Genomic DNA, 16,414 nt, shown 5'->3' with positions numbered 1-16,414 from the left:
GTTCACCACCAAAAGCTGTTAGAATTACAATTAATGCTTCTTTTTATGCAAAGTAAGACTTACATTTTTTTTTTTTTTAATTCTTTTATAGGCTCGGAAGTACATGAAAAATTTTGATGCAACACACTGCACACCCCTACCACCTTATGAATTTCAGTTACCCTGGACGTTATAACACTGAGAGGATGTCAAGGAGCATTTCTACTTGAAGCATCCAAGATGCGATACCCGTTTTTGTCAGCTAATTGTGCCAGCTGATTTGGAAGAACCTGTATAACTGAAGATTGTAGTTTATGAGCAACTTGACTTGATGACCTCATGCATTTTAAATATTCCACCTTGGAAACGTGTGTTAAAATGTCAGCTAATCCCATCTGCTCAAATCTATCTATTGAGTAGACAAATATTTTACCAGTTATTCAAGCATCTGTTATTATTTTTGTACTTTTGAACTACAGCATAATAATTTATTTGTGAATATCTTTTTAACTTCTGTAGAGGTTGACATGACATCTTCCTCAAGCAAATAAATCTTAAGACTCTTCTAGTGAGATTTGCCTGAAATTGGACTAAGCTACCTTGTTGTAATTTTTTGAAGAATTTATAATATTGTTATTTACCATATGTTTGAAACTGAGTTTATGTGGTGGTCATCATAATCGTTTAAACAAATTGAATTATTGGATTACTACAGGCACAAAAACCATGTTCTCAGTGTCTCAATCTCTTTGCAGCATATTAATTTCTGATTATTGCACTAGTGCACAAAGTGCTCACACATTATGTGTATTTTTATTTTAAATCAAGCAAATTTAAACAAAGTAAACACTTTTGTTCTACATGCCCACATAGTAATACGGAAAAGTTCATATGGTACCAAACTAAGCTGTAGAAAAATGTGTAATGTAATAATCATTTTTATGCCTGCACAGATCTATGGCACGATTAAATTGTTTTGTTTGTTTTTGTTTTCTTACATTATGTTTGAATTTGTTATGTTGTAAACCTGAAGAAATATAATTCAGTTAATCAAACCTTTGCAAGGTGATTCATTCATATTTTATTTTTTGAAGACAGTGTGTTTAAGTTATAGTCTTTATAACCAGAGACCAGCAGCACAATGTTACATTTTAAAGTAAATTATGTCTTTAATATGTCATTCATACTTGGCAGTATAATCATGGCAATATAAACTTTATTGAAGAAAGTATATGTAAAACTAAAAGGTATCTTACTACAAATGATAGAATGAGAGCAGTGAGTAAGACTACCCTGTGGTGGAAAAATGTGATTATCTAGGCCATAAATGCTTGTTGTTGGCTTAGTTGAATGATTCCTCCTGGGCAGCGCACCACAAATGACCCATCTCAGGTTTAAATCAACCACATACAGCAATACCCTTGAGCCGAATTATCTCCGCTTCAGTATACAGTGTCTGCAATCCATGGTTTGTGAGATATACTTTTTAATTCATTTTTCAGCAAGTTAGCATGGAGAATTAAGTATTCTCCACTCTTCCTTAGAACCAGTATTTTTCAAAATGCATTTTGTACTCTGCTAGGAAAGTCTTTCTCAACCCCTTTTTTTTTCCTAAGATGGCCATTCTCATTTAACCATTCCATCCTTTTTGTGAGAAAGTTGCATTCAACACCCCATGCTACAATAGACATGAAAATTTATTAAAATTTTTTAATGTCTGTGTTTAAAAGTAAAAACGCATGCTTATGTGTGTCTTTTGACTTACCTGTCCACCGACTGTTCTTTCAGAACTACAGAGGATTATCCAGATGCATTTTGACAAATTTTTGGCTGGAAAAATTGGGTGGGGCATGCAAACTTTGCAGAGAGGTTTCACCATCTTCTAAGCCCAAGGCCACTGGAGCAGTGAAGCAGCTACACTAACACCTTTGCCAGACTGCAGACCATAAACAGCACAATGCAGACCTTCACACATCTACTGAGTGCTTCTTTCAAACTCTCATGCTTGGCAGATGATTTGTAGTTGTGTCAGATGGAGATAAGATCAAAGCACTGACACTGACTGAATAACTTAATAAATATTTGTCCAGAACTAATTTTGTACCACCAAAACATGTGCTGATTGTTTGTTTTGTTTTTAAAACAGTAAAATGGACAGTAAAGATATATGAAGCAGAATAAGATTGCTTAACGTTATCTAGTTATCTAGCACCACACCATGGCTGAGTCCATCTTTTAGGTCCAATTCAGCCCTTAATAGATTTAAGGAACACCTTCAATGAATGAATGGACTGATGTGTGTCCAGGGAAAGAAAACATTTTGTATTTTGAAAGTTGCCGAATTGGTATTAAAGGTAGAGTTTAATTCGGGAGCTGACAGCCAGTAGGCATTAAACAATATACGACTTATTAAACCACACACATTCATGTTGTGTATCAGTAGTTCCCAGACTCAGTCCTGGGGACCCCCTGTGGCTGCAGGTTTTTGTTCCAACCAGATTTACAATAAGTGATAATAATTGATCATTTATCTAATTTACTTAGCTTTCATTCTATTCTCTTATTCTGCATTCAGAAAAGCACAGCAGTATGAGTTTTACATTACAAGACATTTTAGAAATATTTCTTTTTTGCTATAGCTTTAAATGCTTACTCTTTTTTGTTGTTTTTCCTATTATTTTTCCCTTTTCCTGTGTAGTCTGCTCCCTTCATTGTATCCTAATAGTGACAATTAAAAGCAAGCAAAGCAGACATACCCAGGCAAACAACACTAAATGATGAAAGGCTACAACTGCTTCTGTCAGACCCACTTATTAGTCAATAAAGGAAAAATAGAATGGAAATCAGAATGAACATAAATAAAAACTATTAAAAAATGCATTGTCCACATATAATTGGCTAATGTTTACTAAAATGTATTAACACACTTTTGACCTCAAAACAGATAAACTGGGTGATAACTCATTTAATTAGCCCAGAAGACCCATTAAAAACAGAAGTTGGTTGGAACAAAAACCTGCAGCCACAGTGGGTCCCAAGGACCAAGTTTGGAGACCATGGCTTTATATGTTATCTATAAAACATTTTTATACATTTAAAAACAAAAAATGGTAAATTGTACTTATCAAATATTGCATTTGAACAAAAATAAACAACTGCTTTTATCATTAAGTGTTATTTAAACGCATATTTGCAACCAATTTGACAAAGCATTTGTGCCCTTCAATGGACTGCCAACACACTGAAATCTGCTACTGGTCTCACACCCAATGCTGCTGCTCCTTGAGACCCTGCACTGAAAAGGAGAGGGCTCGGAACATTTCTATTTCATAGAAATATTGGATATCAAGGTTCTGTTTTACTAGTTATAAAACATTAAACTAAAAAGCAGTTTTTATGGAAAAACAAATAAATATTTAGACATCTCTCAAAATGCATTTCAGTTATAAGATATATTGCCACTTTCTGAGTATCTCAGAATCTATGTTAAGATTCTGAGATATCTGCAATGTACCTGAAGAGTTTCTGATATCTAAAATTGGCATACCAGTCTTCCATTTTTTTAAACAGAACCTCCTGTCTATTTTAACAGATCTGAAAATGTATCTGACATATCTTCAAATAAAACGAAATGTCATCTTGAGATATTGTAAAATGCATTTCCAACACCTTAAAATGCACAGGAAGCTGTTTGAGATATCTGATGGCACAAGACATATCTGTGATAGTATTTTACCTATTTTACAATGAACTCGAAATCCTTTCCTAAAAGATACCTTAAAAAGGTCATTTGATACTAGCTGTCCCCTGCGGCTCCACCTGCTTAGTAGTAAAATTGGATAAACTTTAAAAATCAATAAACAAACAGGTATTGCCAGCTAAGCGGAGGCAAATCACACTCCAAAAGTCAGAAGTAGACCGATTCGAATAGAGGTGGTCACGCTGAAGTCACGCTTCCTGACATCACGTTTCCCCCTCCCCTCGGCTCGCAGCCTCTATTTCGGATTAGCGTGAATTGATCGCTCCTGTAAATGAACTATGATACTTAGTGCAATGACAGAAGTCAACCAGAATGTTCAAGTTGACCTGATCTAAATCCGTTAAGTAGTTGTCTTGTGAAAAGCAGACAGACAGATGTTGAATTTTATATATATAAAGATTAGAAATTAAATCTAAGATATCTTGAAACCCTTTTTAACAAACAAGGAAATAAACTTGAGATGCTAATGGCTTTAGTTATTCAATGTGCATTTTAAGATGTCTTGTTTAAGTTTTCAGATATCTTGAAATAGGATCCAGACCCCTTTGAGAACTTAAAAAAAACCTCAAGATATCTTAATATAATTACAAGTGCATTTCAAAACATGTCCTATTGAAAATATAGAACGTTTATAGGAGAAATACACACACACATACACACACACATATATATATATATATATATATAATAATAAAAGGCAAAGCCCTCACTGACTGACTCACTCACTCACTCACTCACTCACTGACTCATCACTAATTCTCCAACTTCCCAGAAAGCTGAAATTTGGCAGGCTTATTCCTTACAGCTTACTTACAAAAGTTAAGCAGGTTTCATTTCGAAATTCTACACGTAACGGTCAATAACGGTCGGCAACGTCCGCCATGTTGAACTTTCTTATTTCTGGCCCCATCGTCACGAAATTTGGTAGGCGGCTTCCCTGCGCTAGCTGAAACTGCTGTACTTATTTATTTCGATGGTATGACGCCACTGTCAGCCGCCATATTGAACTTTCCAACGTCACTAATTCTCCAACTTCCCGTGTAGGTAGAAGGCTAAAATTTGGTACTTATTTCAGTGGTATGATGCCACTGTCGGCCGCCATATTGAACTTTTAACGAAAACCGATGTCCGTACTTATTTCGTTGGTATGACACCATTGTCGGCCGCCATATTAATCTTTCCAACGTCACTAATTCTCCAACTTCCCGTGGATGTAGAAGGCTGAAATTTGGCAGGCCCATTCCTTACAGCTTACTTACAACAGTTAAGCAGGTTTCATTTCAAAATTCTATGCGTAACGGTCATAACGGTCAACAACGTCCGCCATGTTGAACTTTCTTATTTACGGTCCCATCTTCTCGAAGTTTGGTAGGCGGCTACCCTGAGCTAACCGAAACCAATGTACGTAATTATTTCGGTGATATAATGCTACTGTCGGCCGCCATATTGAACTTTTCAACAGTCTTTGTTACTTATGGGCCCATCTTCAAGAAATTTGGTACACGGGTTCCCAACGCTAACTGAATCCAACTTACGTACATATATACCATAGCCTGCAGCTCGGTCGCCGTGTGAGGCGGCGTTGGGTCCCCCATCTCAACGCCTCCCACTTTGTTGGCTGCCTGCCTATATAAGACCGTCTGTCGCTCCGGTCTCTACATTCCCTTCCTTGCTTCACCACGGGATTCACGTCTCCCTACTGATAACTACAGCCTTTTTGTTTAATCCATGGCTTCTTCGCTGTTTTATTGTTTGTTTATTACAATTATAGTTATTGTGTAGGTATTTTACACTTACTTTACATTGCTCAGATACCCATTTCCTTTATCATTCCAACCCCCATTACCATGTCTATCGAGATGATCATATTGCATGGCCATATCAGGCTCACTCTTGATATCCGGAGGAACATTGTGTCTTATGTATTAAATGACTGGGACAGGTTCAAGGTGTGGACTGATGATGGTACAGGAGATAATTATACTACACAGGAGCACTATAAGAGTGAAATGCTTAAGCCCTTCACCTATGGTTCTGCATGTGAGTTGATGGCTGCCACTGAATTGTTCGGTTGTTGCTTTCAAGTGTACCGAAATGGCCAAATATTTTACACCTTTCGGCAACCGCCAATGCCTCTTAAACATCTTAGATTGACAGGTGACGATTTCAGTAGTGGACACTTTGATGTTTATGAATGTTTAAACTCTCAAAAGCTGGATGTGATTTTATCGATGAAACCGGTTGTGTGCTTACAACGCTTGACAGATGCCAAATGTCACTTCAACACAACAAATCCTGCAAATACTGTCGTAATTGAAGCAAACCATGAAACTCAAACCGATTATGACAGCAGCAATCCAAGCTGTGAGATGTGAAACAAGATTACTGTTCACATGGCAAACTGTATGTTGCATCCTTAAGAGTAAGCTCAGCGCACAGCTTAGTCATGTTACAACCGGAGGGCTGAACTGACAACATGGTATACAAAGAGATCCTTAACAAATAATTATTGGCATATTTTCCCTCAGTTTAAAAAGGTTTAATTTTCTTCTTAAAAAAAATTTTAATGCAGTACTTCGCCGCTGCGAAACGCGGGTATTTTGCTAGTATATATATATAAAGTTAAGTCTATAAGCATTTGAACAGTGACATTATTTTCAATTTAGGCTCTGTACACCACCACAATGGATTTGAAATAAAGGAATCACTGTGTGTTTGAAGTGTAGACTTTCAGCTTTAATTTAAGGGTTTTAACAAAAATATTGTATGAGCTGTTAAGAAAAGACAAATATCCATCCATCCTCTTCCACTTATCCGAGATCGGGTCGCGGGGTGTGGAAGACGAATGTTCTCTTCGTTCCCTTGTACTAATTCATGTCTGAGAAGTAAGCTTTACGAAACCATGTAAAGCATGCTTTGTTTTAGCAAACAGAAAAATATTTGTGCAAAGGACTCAAGGTCTAAGCATTCCACACATGAGTCTGCCTTATCACGTTTTCCCTTAACTTACATCTGAACGCCATAACAAAAGGGGCCAAGAAATCAAGTTGCACAAGGGGCGTTGAAGGGGCTCAAGGATTGTGTATAATAAAATGTGTTGACTGTTACATTTCATAATGATATTAAATCACGCATTCTAGGGGTATAAAAACTTGCCCCACCCAACAGACGGGGTTCAGAAGAGCCCTGACGCTGTCATGTATATTTGATTGTCTGCTTTTCTGAAACTCTTCTCACTGTGACTCTGCAAAAATAAAGGTGCTTTATAATTACACCTGCTGTCTGGTCTGAAGCTTTCGTCCACAGTTTTAGCGCCCAACGTGGGGCAGGAGACGGCAGACGGCTCCTCAAGCAGGATCATCCAGAGGACCGTGGTGGAGCCGATTCCGGCTGGGTCGGGTCCAGCTTCAGTAAAAGTAGGATTGGCCTGCCTTGGGCATTTCCTGCGTGGGGAGTCCCTGACCTCCTCCTAGCCGATACGAGGTACGACTTGACGGGCATTTGACGGGACGAGTCACGGTGAGTAGATCGGGGGATTCCTGTTAGTTTGAGTTTGACTGGTGTGCTAGAAGTAATACGAATATAGAAAGAAAAGGAATAAAAAGCATATGCAAAATAAAGAATAAGAGAGCATACTGTATCAGACCCATAGAAGGGTTCTAGGGACTCACGGAAAGTGGCTTTGGGACCCTACGGAAAACGGCACAGTGTGAATGTTAGCTAGTCACCCCTGTGCAGTGGAATAGAAAAGGGCGAATGGAACGCTCCTATAATTATTTGAGGAATGGGGGTGAAAGGGCATATTTGCCCAGAGGGGACTGGGCGGTCTCTTGGTCTGGAACCCCTACAGATTTTATTTTTTCTCCAGCCTTTGGAGTTTTTTGTTTTTTCTGTCCACCCTGGCCATCGGACCTTACTCTTATTCTAAGTTAATTAATGTTGACTTATGTTTATTTTTTATTGTGTCTTCTATTTTTCTATTCATTTTGTAAAGCACTTTGAGCTACATTTTTTTTGTATGAATATGTGCTATATAAATAAATGTTGATTGATTGATTGATATTTAGAGAATGTGTGTCTAAATAAACGAGAGGTCGAGTTTTTCATCTGCTGTCTGGTCATACTCTTGTTTCAACGGGTTGCTAAGGTGATGGAGACAATACCCTGGCAGATTGACGCATACAAACCGTCTGATAAAGGGATCGGGGTAAAAACCTCCATATCCCGGACTCCACGGGGCGTATTGATGTACGATTCTGCTGATGCGAATAAACAGACACAAAGTCACCTAAAGCTGTAATCCAGGAATAGGAGCGGACGGCGGTTGGAACGGGGTTTATCGAGGGCTGAGTTACTTTCTGCTGAGATCCTGCCACTCACTATGGGAAAAACAATCAGCAAGCCAGTCAAACAGTCCCCCAAGAGTCCTAAAAACCTAACGTAAGGCGGATTATTTTTGGGGGATCGCCAGGCTCCTAGTGTGCTGTTGGGATCGAAAGGCGGGTCCCCTAGAAAGCTCATTGAAAAGAAGACAGGATTAGATTTTAAAAAGGCATGTAGAAAGTGGAATAAGGACAGTACAGGTAGATGGCCAGTGAAAGGAACCGGGGATATTAGTGAGATACAGGAAATTAGAAAAATACTGTGCAGAAATACACAAGGTTGTTGTAATGGAGGTCCTTATTGGATGGAAATGTATGACAGATGGGAATTGGATATTAAAGACCGTACGTTGGAAGCGGCACAGAAACGGAATGAGCTTTTAGTTGCTGAACTTAAGAATAGAAAGGAAAAGGAAGAGCTGCTTATAGCTTTACAGAAAGTGCAGGCTGATTCGGGACCCCAGTCTGAAGGAAGGAGGAAGAGGAGTGATAAAAAAGACCCTTTATATCCCATGCTCTCTTCCCCAACACTTTACCCACAACCCCTTCCACCGCCACATTCAATCATTGCCCCAATGTCTCCTGTGGTTACCGATGCCCCAGCTACTGATGATTTCTTTGATGAACAATATCAGTGCGACCCCTCCTCACTTACGGATCCAGATGATGAGACTGACGGCCTCTTGTTAGGGGCTATGGGAGGCTGTTCTAACTCACACAAAAAGCCCTCCATTTCACAACGTACTAGAAGCAAGACCCTCCAAGATAAGTCCCCAGAAAACTTTACCCCATTTAAGTCCCCTAAACCTTTAGCACCCACATTTTCATGCCCTTTAATTGAGGTCCCTTACCCCTGGCTCAATCCCACACAACCCCCAGGAAACAATAACCCCACTACTGTAATGATACATCGTAACTGGGATATTCAAGAGCTGAGAGACGTATTGTCTGAATTGCCTGATCTTAAGGTAATTGGTGGGTTGAAGTTTGTGGAACAGGTGCAGCAACTAGACAACATATATAAACCCAGTGAGGCTGAATGGACCCAGGTGCTACGCAGAAAAATGGGCACTACTTGGGCTACTGTCAATCATGGGCAGCATAATGGAGTACAGTGGCAGTGGAATGAGGAATTGCCTCGTGGACAAAATAATGAGGGTCCTTTCCTTGCCCAATGGGAACCCGTGAAAACGGCAATAGCTGCAAAATATAAAAAGGGCACCGACTGGTCCCTCATTTCAGCTGCCAAACAAAAGAAAGATGAGACAGTAGATGAATGGGCTCACCGCATTCAGGACTTGATGACAAACCATTCTGGCTTAGACAGCCCAGACGACCGTAACAAGGCAGCAGTTCCTCCTTTTGTGTCAGGACTCAGAAGTTATATCCAAAATAAGGTACACACGTCCTGTATTTGGATGGGAAAGTGCCACTTTTGATGAAGTTAAAAGACACGCGGAGCATGCTGAATGACAGACTAAGTAAAAAGAGTCAGATACTCAGACCAAGTTAATCGCAGCACAAATGAATTATTATGCAGGTGGAGCTGCCTCAGACAGGGGTCAAGGACGTGGATTTTCCCGAGAACAGGGGCGAGGCCGGGGGAGAGGTCACGGATTTTTACTTCCTTATCCGAATTCTTTGTCTGCTCAGTTGCCTCTCCCCTCAGATCAAGCATCTAAATCTTATGCCTGTTACGGGTGCGGTGAGACAGGACACTTCTGCCGCAATTGCCCACATCAGCTTCCTCCCCCGCCTCCCTTACCTGAACCTGAGGATATTTCTTGGTCCTAGGAATTCACAGGGACCCCCAGCAACTCTCTTCAGTTGCCTTTGCTCACTCGCCATGCAGAGACAGATCCTTTATTGACTTTGCTGGTGAATGGCACTGAAACTGCTTTTCTAGTCTGCCTCGAAAGATACAGTGACTGTGCTTACTGCTTCTGGACAACCACATGTTTTGCTGGTGTCTAAACCTCTTCGGGTTCAGCTTCATTCCAGTGGTTCCACTTTGATGCACCGGTTTTTGTTAAATCAGCTCTGCCCTGTTAATCTGTTAGGAAGGGATCTGATGACTAAGCTCTCCCTCTCTATTTCTCTAACCGAACAAGGGTTTTACTGTTCTATTCCTAAATTCCTGTGCCAAACCTTCCCCCACACTAAGCCCTCTTTTGCAGCCTAGACCCTGAACATCTCCTCACACACCATTCTCCTTAAAGCCCTACACTCTTTTCCTTCATGTCTTTTTCCCCACTTGCACATCCCCAACACCCTCCACTGTACTGCCCAGTACTTCCCTGCTGAACTGGACACACTTTGGTTAGAATCTTTTCTCTCTTCAGGTACTAGCCCAGAGACCCTCCATATCCCTTGCATTTTTTTTCTCATCCAACAAAGCTGCTGCTGTCAGTGCACCTCACATATTCACAAAGTGTTTTCTATTTAGGAGGTTTGGTTCCCCATGTTTCTTTTGCCAAATCTAGCACTGTTCGCTGGGTCAAAATTGGGGAATGGGTGGGACAATGTCTTGATAGGACAGACTGGCTGCATGTTGCTCCAGGTATTTTTGATACTTCAGATCATTTGATAACTAAGATTTTACTTCGGGATGACCTTCCATTTATCCGTTCATTATGCCATCCCACCCTCTCCACATTTTCATTTCAGACTTCATATCCCTCTTGGCTTTCCTCACTTCCCGATGCACTTTGGTCCCAGGGGACAAATGATTATGGAAGGATAGCACACTGTGAGCCACTGGTGATTTACCCAAAATCGTCCTTCTGCCCGCATCGCGCCAAGTGTCCTCTGTCTCCAGAAGCAGAGGCTGGCATCTCCGCCGTACATTCCGATCTCGTGAAATGTGGAGCAATCATTCAAATTAAATACTCTCCAGTCAACTCCCCCATCTTACCTTTTAAAAAGGCTGAAAGTTCATGGCGTTTTGTTCAAGACCTTCGACAAGTTAATTCTGCAGTTTTTCCTAGGGCACCTATTGTTCCTAATCGTTCCACTATTCTTTCTACGATACCCGCGTCTGCCTGTTATTTCTCTGTTATTGACCTTGCTAACCCTTACTTTTCTATCCCTGTGCACCCCGACTCTCAAGGCCAGATAAAGACAGTGTATTGATACAGTATGTACTGTAGATGATATAATGTGTAGTACTACAGAAGAAGATTGTACACATGATACTCAGAAATTGTTATTATTTTTAGCAGAAAATGGCCATACAGTTTCTAAAACAAAACTGCAGTTAATTCAAACAACTGTGAAATATTTAGGTCATGACATTTCTTGCGGAACAAGAGCTCTCTCTCTCTAGTGATCGTATAAACACCATTCAAAATCTTCCTAGACCTGTTACAAAGCAACAGGTTATGTCTGTATTAGGCATTCTAGGATACTGCTGGCAATGGATTTTAAACTTCACTGAAAGAGCACAGCTTTTGCAAACTTTAGCGATCACCCCTGATCTCCACCTTTCTGGTCAGGTGGCATGGAATGATCAAGCTGAGAAGGCTCTATGTGACTTAAAAAAAAAAAATGTGCACTACTGTTTGCGCCTGTGTTGGGACTGTTGTCTATTTTCGTCCATTTACTCTGTTCGTGGACCAAAAGGGGGGATATATGAATGCAGTTCTTACACAACTCCATGGAGAAAAAAAACAAAGGCTCAGCCTATTTTTCGAAAAAATTGGATCCAGTGGCTGCGGGACTTCCAACCTGTCTCAGAGCTGTAGCAGCCACAACAGAGGCCGTGCTAGCCAGTACAGATATGTGCTCATGAGCCCCCTAGTGGTAAAAGTGCCTCACACCGTACACTCCATTTTAGTACAGGCTAAAACCTCACATCTCACTACTGCTAGGGCAATACACTACCAAAATGTACTCTGTACTTTGTCAAACGTTACCATAGAAAGGTGCTCCATCTTAAATCCAGCTATGCTGCTTCCAACTGAAAATCAAGGGGAGCCCCACAACTGTCATGATGAAATAACTAAGGTTATAAAACCTAGACCAGACCTACAGGAAACACCCTTAGGAACAGGAGAGATAATTTTTGTGGATGGATGTTCTTTACGATTGGAAAATGGAACACCTTCAACCAGCTATGCAGAGGTCAAAGGTGACCACCTGCTGGAAGCAAACCGAATTTCTTCAAGTTTGAGCGGGCAGGCAGCTGAGTTGATAGCTCTCACCCGAGCTTGTCAGTTGTCAGAGGGAAAAATTGTAACTATCTATACTGATTCTAGATATGCTTTTAGAGTCTGCCATGATCATGGGGCATTAAGGAAACTCAGGGGATTCAAGACCAGTACTGGCAAGCCCATTCAACATCAAAAACTAATAGAATCCCTCTTAGAGGCCATAACTAAACCATCAAAGCTAGCGATCGTTAAATGTCAAGCTCACACAGGAAAATAGGATCCTGTCAGCAAAGGAAACGAATTAGCTGATCATTTTGCTAAACGGGCTGCGTATAATAACACACCAATCTCTTTATTCCAACAGAGAAATGACCAGGACACTTATAATCAAATTATTTCTTTACAGAGTGCAGCCACGGACACAGAGAAGAGAAAATGGTCCAAAGAAGGGTCCCTCTCTGATGGAGTCTGGACCCATAAGCAAACTAACTAACCTTTCCTCCCAAAGGCCTCTTTTCCAGGTATGGAAAAAATTGGCCATGGCCTAGAACATGCTGGAAAAGACGCCATGGTTCAAGATGTTGAAAAACATTGGGAAGCTGTAGGTTTCTCTACATATGCAGAGCAGTTCTGCAGGTGCTGTGCATTATGTCAAAAGTTTAATGTAGGAAAGGGCACCCAGGTAAGTCCCGCCGTTACACCTAACCCAATGGGTCCATTCGAACACCTTCAAATGGACTTCATTGAATTAACACCATCAAAGGGGTACTGATACTGTTTTTGTAATTGTTGATGTGTTCTCCCGATGGGTGGAAGCTTTCCCTTCCAAACATGCAGATGCCAAAACTGTGGCAAAAGCTTTGATAAAGGAAATCATTCCTAGATGGGGCATACCGCAGAAATTACAAACTGATAATGGCACACACTTTGTAAATTCCGTTATAAATGAATTAATCACCTGGCTCCAGATAAATGTGCATCATTATTGCAAATACCACCCCCAAAGTGGAGGTATTGTGGAACGATGCAATGGTACCTTGAAATCTAAATTGGCTAAAATCTGTGAGCAAACAAATTTACCTTGGCCTGATGCTCTGCCTCTGGCCTTGATGGGATTAAGGGGAAGAACACATCGGTAGTTAGGGCTGTCTCCATTCGAAATTCTGACCGGACGGCCCATGCCAGTCAGCATGGTCATAGGTAATGTTACACTGCATACTGTGGACAATGATCTTCTTTCCAGTCTTACATGTCTCCAAGCTTCTCTGAAGGAAGTCCATGAGCAGGTGAATCAGGCCTGGAGAACTAGTCCTCCATCAAAGGACTCCCCGATTCCGTTAGGAACCTGGATTCTGGTTAGAGATACTTGAAGGAAACATTGGCATCACCCTCAGTGGAGAGGACCGTTCCAAGTTCTGCTGTCGACACCAGACGCTGTTAAAGTTGAGGGACTGCCTGCTTGGATTCACATCTCACATTGCAAAAGATGGCACCCTTGATTGTGGTATCCTTGTTTGCTGCCATATCCTGAAGATATAAAAACTGGGTTAACTGGATAATGTACTTTTGCCTGATGTTTCTTATGGGCATGTGAACGAGTGTGCCCTGTGATAGGATGGCATCCATTTCAAGGGTTCCAGTGCCCACAACTTTGATAGGTGCCAGATGACCATGACCCTGAACTGAAGTGGGTTAGAAAATGGATGGACTGATAAATGTATGAAAGATGCTATATAAAGCACGGCTTGAAAGAAAGCTGGATTTTTGTTCTTCCTACAGATTATTTTCTAGAACATAATAGTAAAAATTGTATGCACTTTCAGCTATAAGAACAGCAATATTTGGACATTTTAGGGTGATTTATTTTCAAGTCGCCGGGGACTTCTTGTGCTTTGTTCCTGTTTACAGGATCCTGGTGGCTCATTTAGCTGAGCTGTAGCCACAGTTGTGGGTCCTGAATCAGAACACACTTCCACTCAACCTGGGGCCAATGGCTTAAGTCTGTTTTCATCTCTCTTACGGTTGCTTTAATCATTCTCCTGCTTGTAGCTTGCTGTATTGTTCCCTTGATAAGATACATTGTATCCAAGTATTTTTCTGCCTCTATGGCTAAAGCTTACTTTTTACACAAAGAAAAAATGCTTCAGATCAGCACAGCCACCCCACACTCCTCCGCCCACTCCACTCCATACCCCTCTGCTACCCTTTCCCACTCAACTCTCCCCTGATCAAATATTTTTTGTTTTCTAAAAAAGGGGGGAATGTGGAAGACGAATGTTCTCTTCGTTCCCTTGTACTAATTCATGTCTGAGAAGTAAGCTTTACGAAACCATGTAAAGCATGCTTTGTTTTAGCAAACAGAAAAATATTTGTGCAAAGGACTCAAGGTCTAAGCATTCCACACATGAGTCTGCCTTATCACGTTTTCCCTTAGCTTACATCTGAACGCCATAACAAAAGGGGCCAAGAAATCAAGTTGCACAAGGGGCGTTGAAGGGGCTAAAGGTTTGTGTATAATAAATGTGTTGACTGTTACATTTCATAATGATATTAAATCACGCATTCTAGGGGTATAAAACTGGACCCCACCCAACAGACGGGGTTCAGAAGAGCCCTGACGCTGTCATGTATATTTGATTGTCTGCTTTTCTGAAACTCTTCTCACTGTGACTCTGCAAAAATAAAGCTGCTTTATAATTACACCTGCTGTCTGGTCTGAAGCCTTCGTCCACAGGGGTCAGCAGCTTGAGCAGAGATGCCCAGACTTCCCTCTCCCTCCTTGAGCCGCCACCTAATCGTGGTGGAGGGGTTTGCGTGTCCCAATGATCCTAGGAGCTCTGTTGTCGGGGGCTTTATGCCCCTGGTAGGGCCACCCAAGGCAAACTGTCCTAGGCGAGGGACGTGACAAAGAGCAGTTCAGAAAACCTCCTATTATGTATAAAAACTTTGGATGGTGTTTTCCCTCGCCCAGGCATGGGTCACTGGGGCCCCCCTCGATGGCGAGCGCCTGCTGGCCGGACCTGAACCCATGGGCTTGGGCGGGCACAGCCCGAAGAGGCAATGTGGGTCCCCCTTCCCATAGGCTCACCACCTGCAGGAGGGGCCAAGGAGGTTGGGTGCAGTGTGAGTCGGGTGGAGGCTGAAGAAAAGACAAATAATTTTATACAATTTCTCCCAATTTTCAGAGGCTGAAAAGTAATTGGAGAAATGAACTTAATCATAAATATAATGATCATTTTTAATATTTGGTTGAAAATCCTTTACAGTCAATGACTGCCTGGAGTCTGAAACCCATGGCCATCTCCAAGTGCTGGGTTTCCACTCTTGTGATACTTTGCCAGACCTTTACTGCAGCTGTCTTCAGGTGCTGCTTCTTCATTGGACTTTCTGCCTTCAGTTTTATTGTCAGCAAGTGAAATGCATGTCTAATTTGGTTGAGGTCAGTTGATTGACTTCTTTGCTTTGAAAAGCCCTTGATTTGCTTTCACACTATATTTTGATTCATTGTCCTTCTGTACTGTGACTCCTTGTCCAATCAGTTTTGCAGCATTTGTCTGAATCTGAGCAGATAGTATATCACTTTACACTTCAGAATTCATCCTGCTTCTTCTGCCAGCAGTCATATCATCAATAAACACAAGTAACTGACTTCCATTGGCAACCATACATGATCATCCCATAAAACTACCTCCACCATATTTTCATAGATGATAAGACACTCATCAGATCATGAGCCATTTATTCTCTTCTTCATAGTCTTCTCTTTCTAACATTCTGGTATATATTGATATTAGTTTCCTTTGTCAAAAGAAAATTGTTTCAGAACTGGACAGGCTTTAAAAAATGTCTTCTGGCAAAGTCTACTCTGTCCTTCCTATGGTGGAGGCTTACCAGTGATTTGGCAAAGATAGGTCTGCCTCCCGGAGAGTGTTGTTGGTTTGGCTAAATGTTGTAATGGGGTTCTTCTTCACCAAGGACAGAGTTCTGCAGTTATCCAGCACAGTTGTCTTCTTTGGATTTCCAGACATTCTGGTGTTGCTGAGCTCACCAGGCTATGGAACAGCCTGTCAATCAAATGTCCAAATACTTTTGAGGCCCTGAAAATGGGGGTATGCAGAAAAATAGCAGTCATTCCTAAACGG

At 41.1% G+C, this 16,414-nt stretch overlaps 1 protein-coding gene across 1 annotated transcript in view; it reads left to right on the top strand.

Moving 5' to 3' along the window:
* abhd16a (abhydrolase domain containing 16A, phospholipase) overlaps positions 1 to 1,034 on the top strand; it is a 36,036-nt gene extending 35,002 nt beyond the window's left edge. Inside the window, exon 20 of the mRNA XM_039768647.1 lies at positions 92 to 1,034. Within this exon, the coding sequence (XP_039624581.1) occupies positions 92 to 175 (84 nt within the window). The 3' untranslated portion in view covers positions 176 to 1,034. The remainder of the gene's footprint in view (positions 1 to 91) is intronic.
* The last annotated feature ends 15,380 nt before the right edge of the window (positions 1,035 to 16,414 follow it).

The sequence above is a fragment of the Polypterus senegalus genome, chromosome 11, assembly GCF_016835505.1.
Source record: "Polypterus senegalus isolate Bchr_013 chromosome 11, ASM1683550v1, whole genome shotgun sequence".
Taxonomy (NCBI): Eukaryota; Metazoa; Chordata; class Cladistia; order Polypteriformes; family Polypteridae; genus Polypterus; species Polypterus senegalus.
Note: the sequence above shows the minus strand (reverse complement) of the source record. Positions and strands in the feature narration are given on the sequence as shown.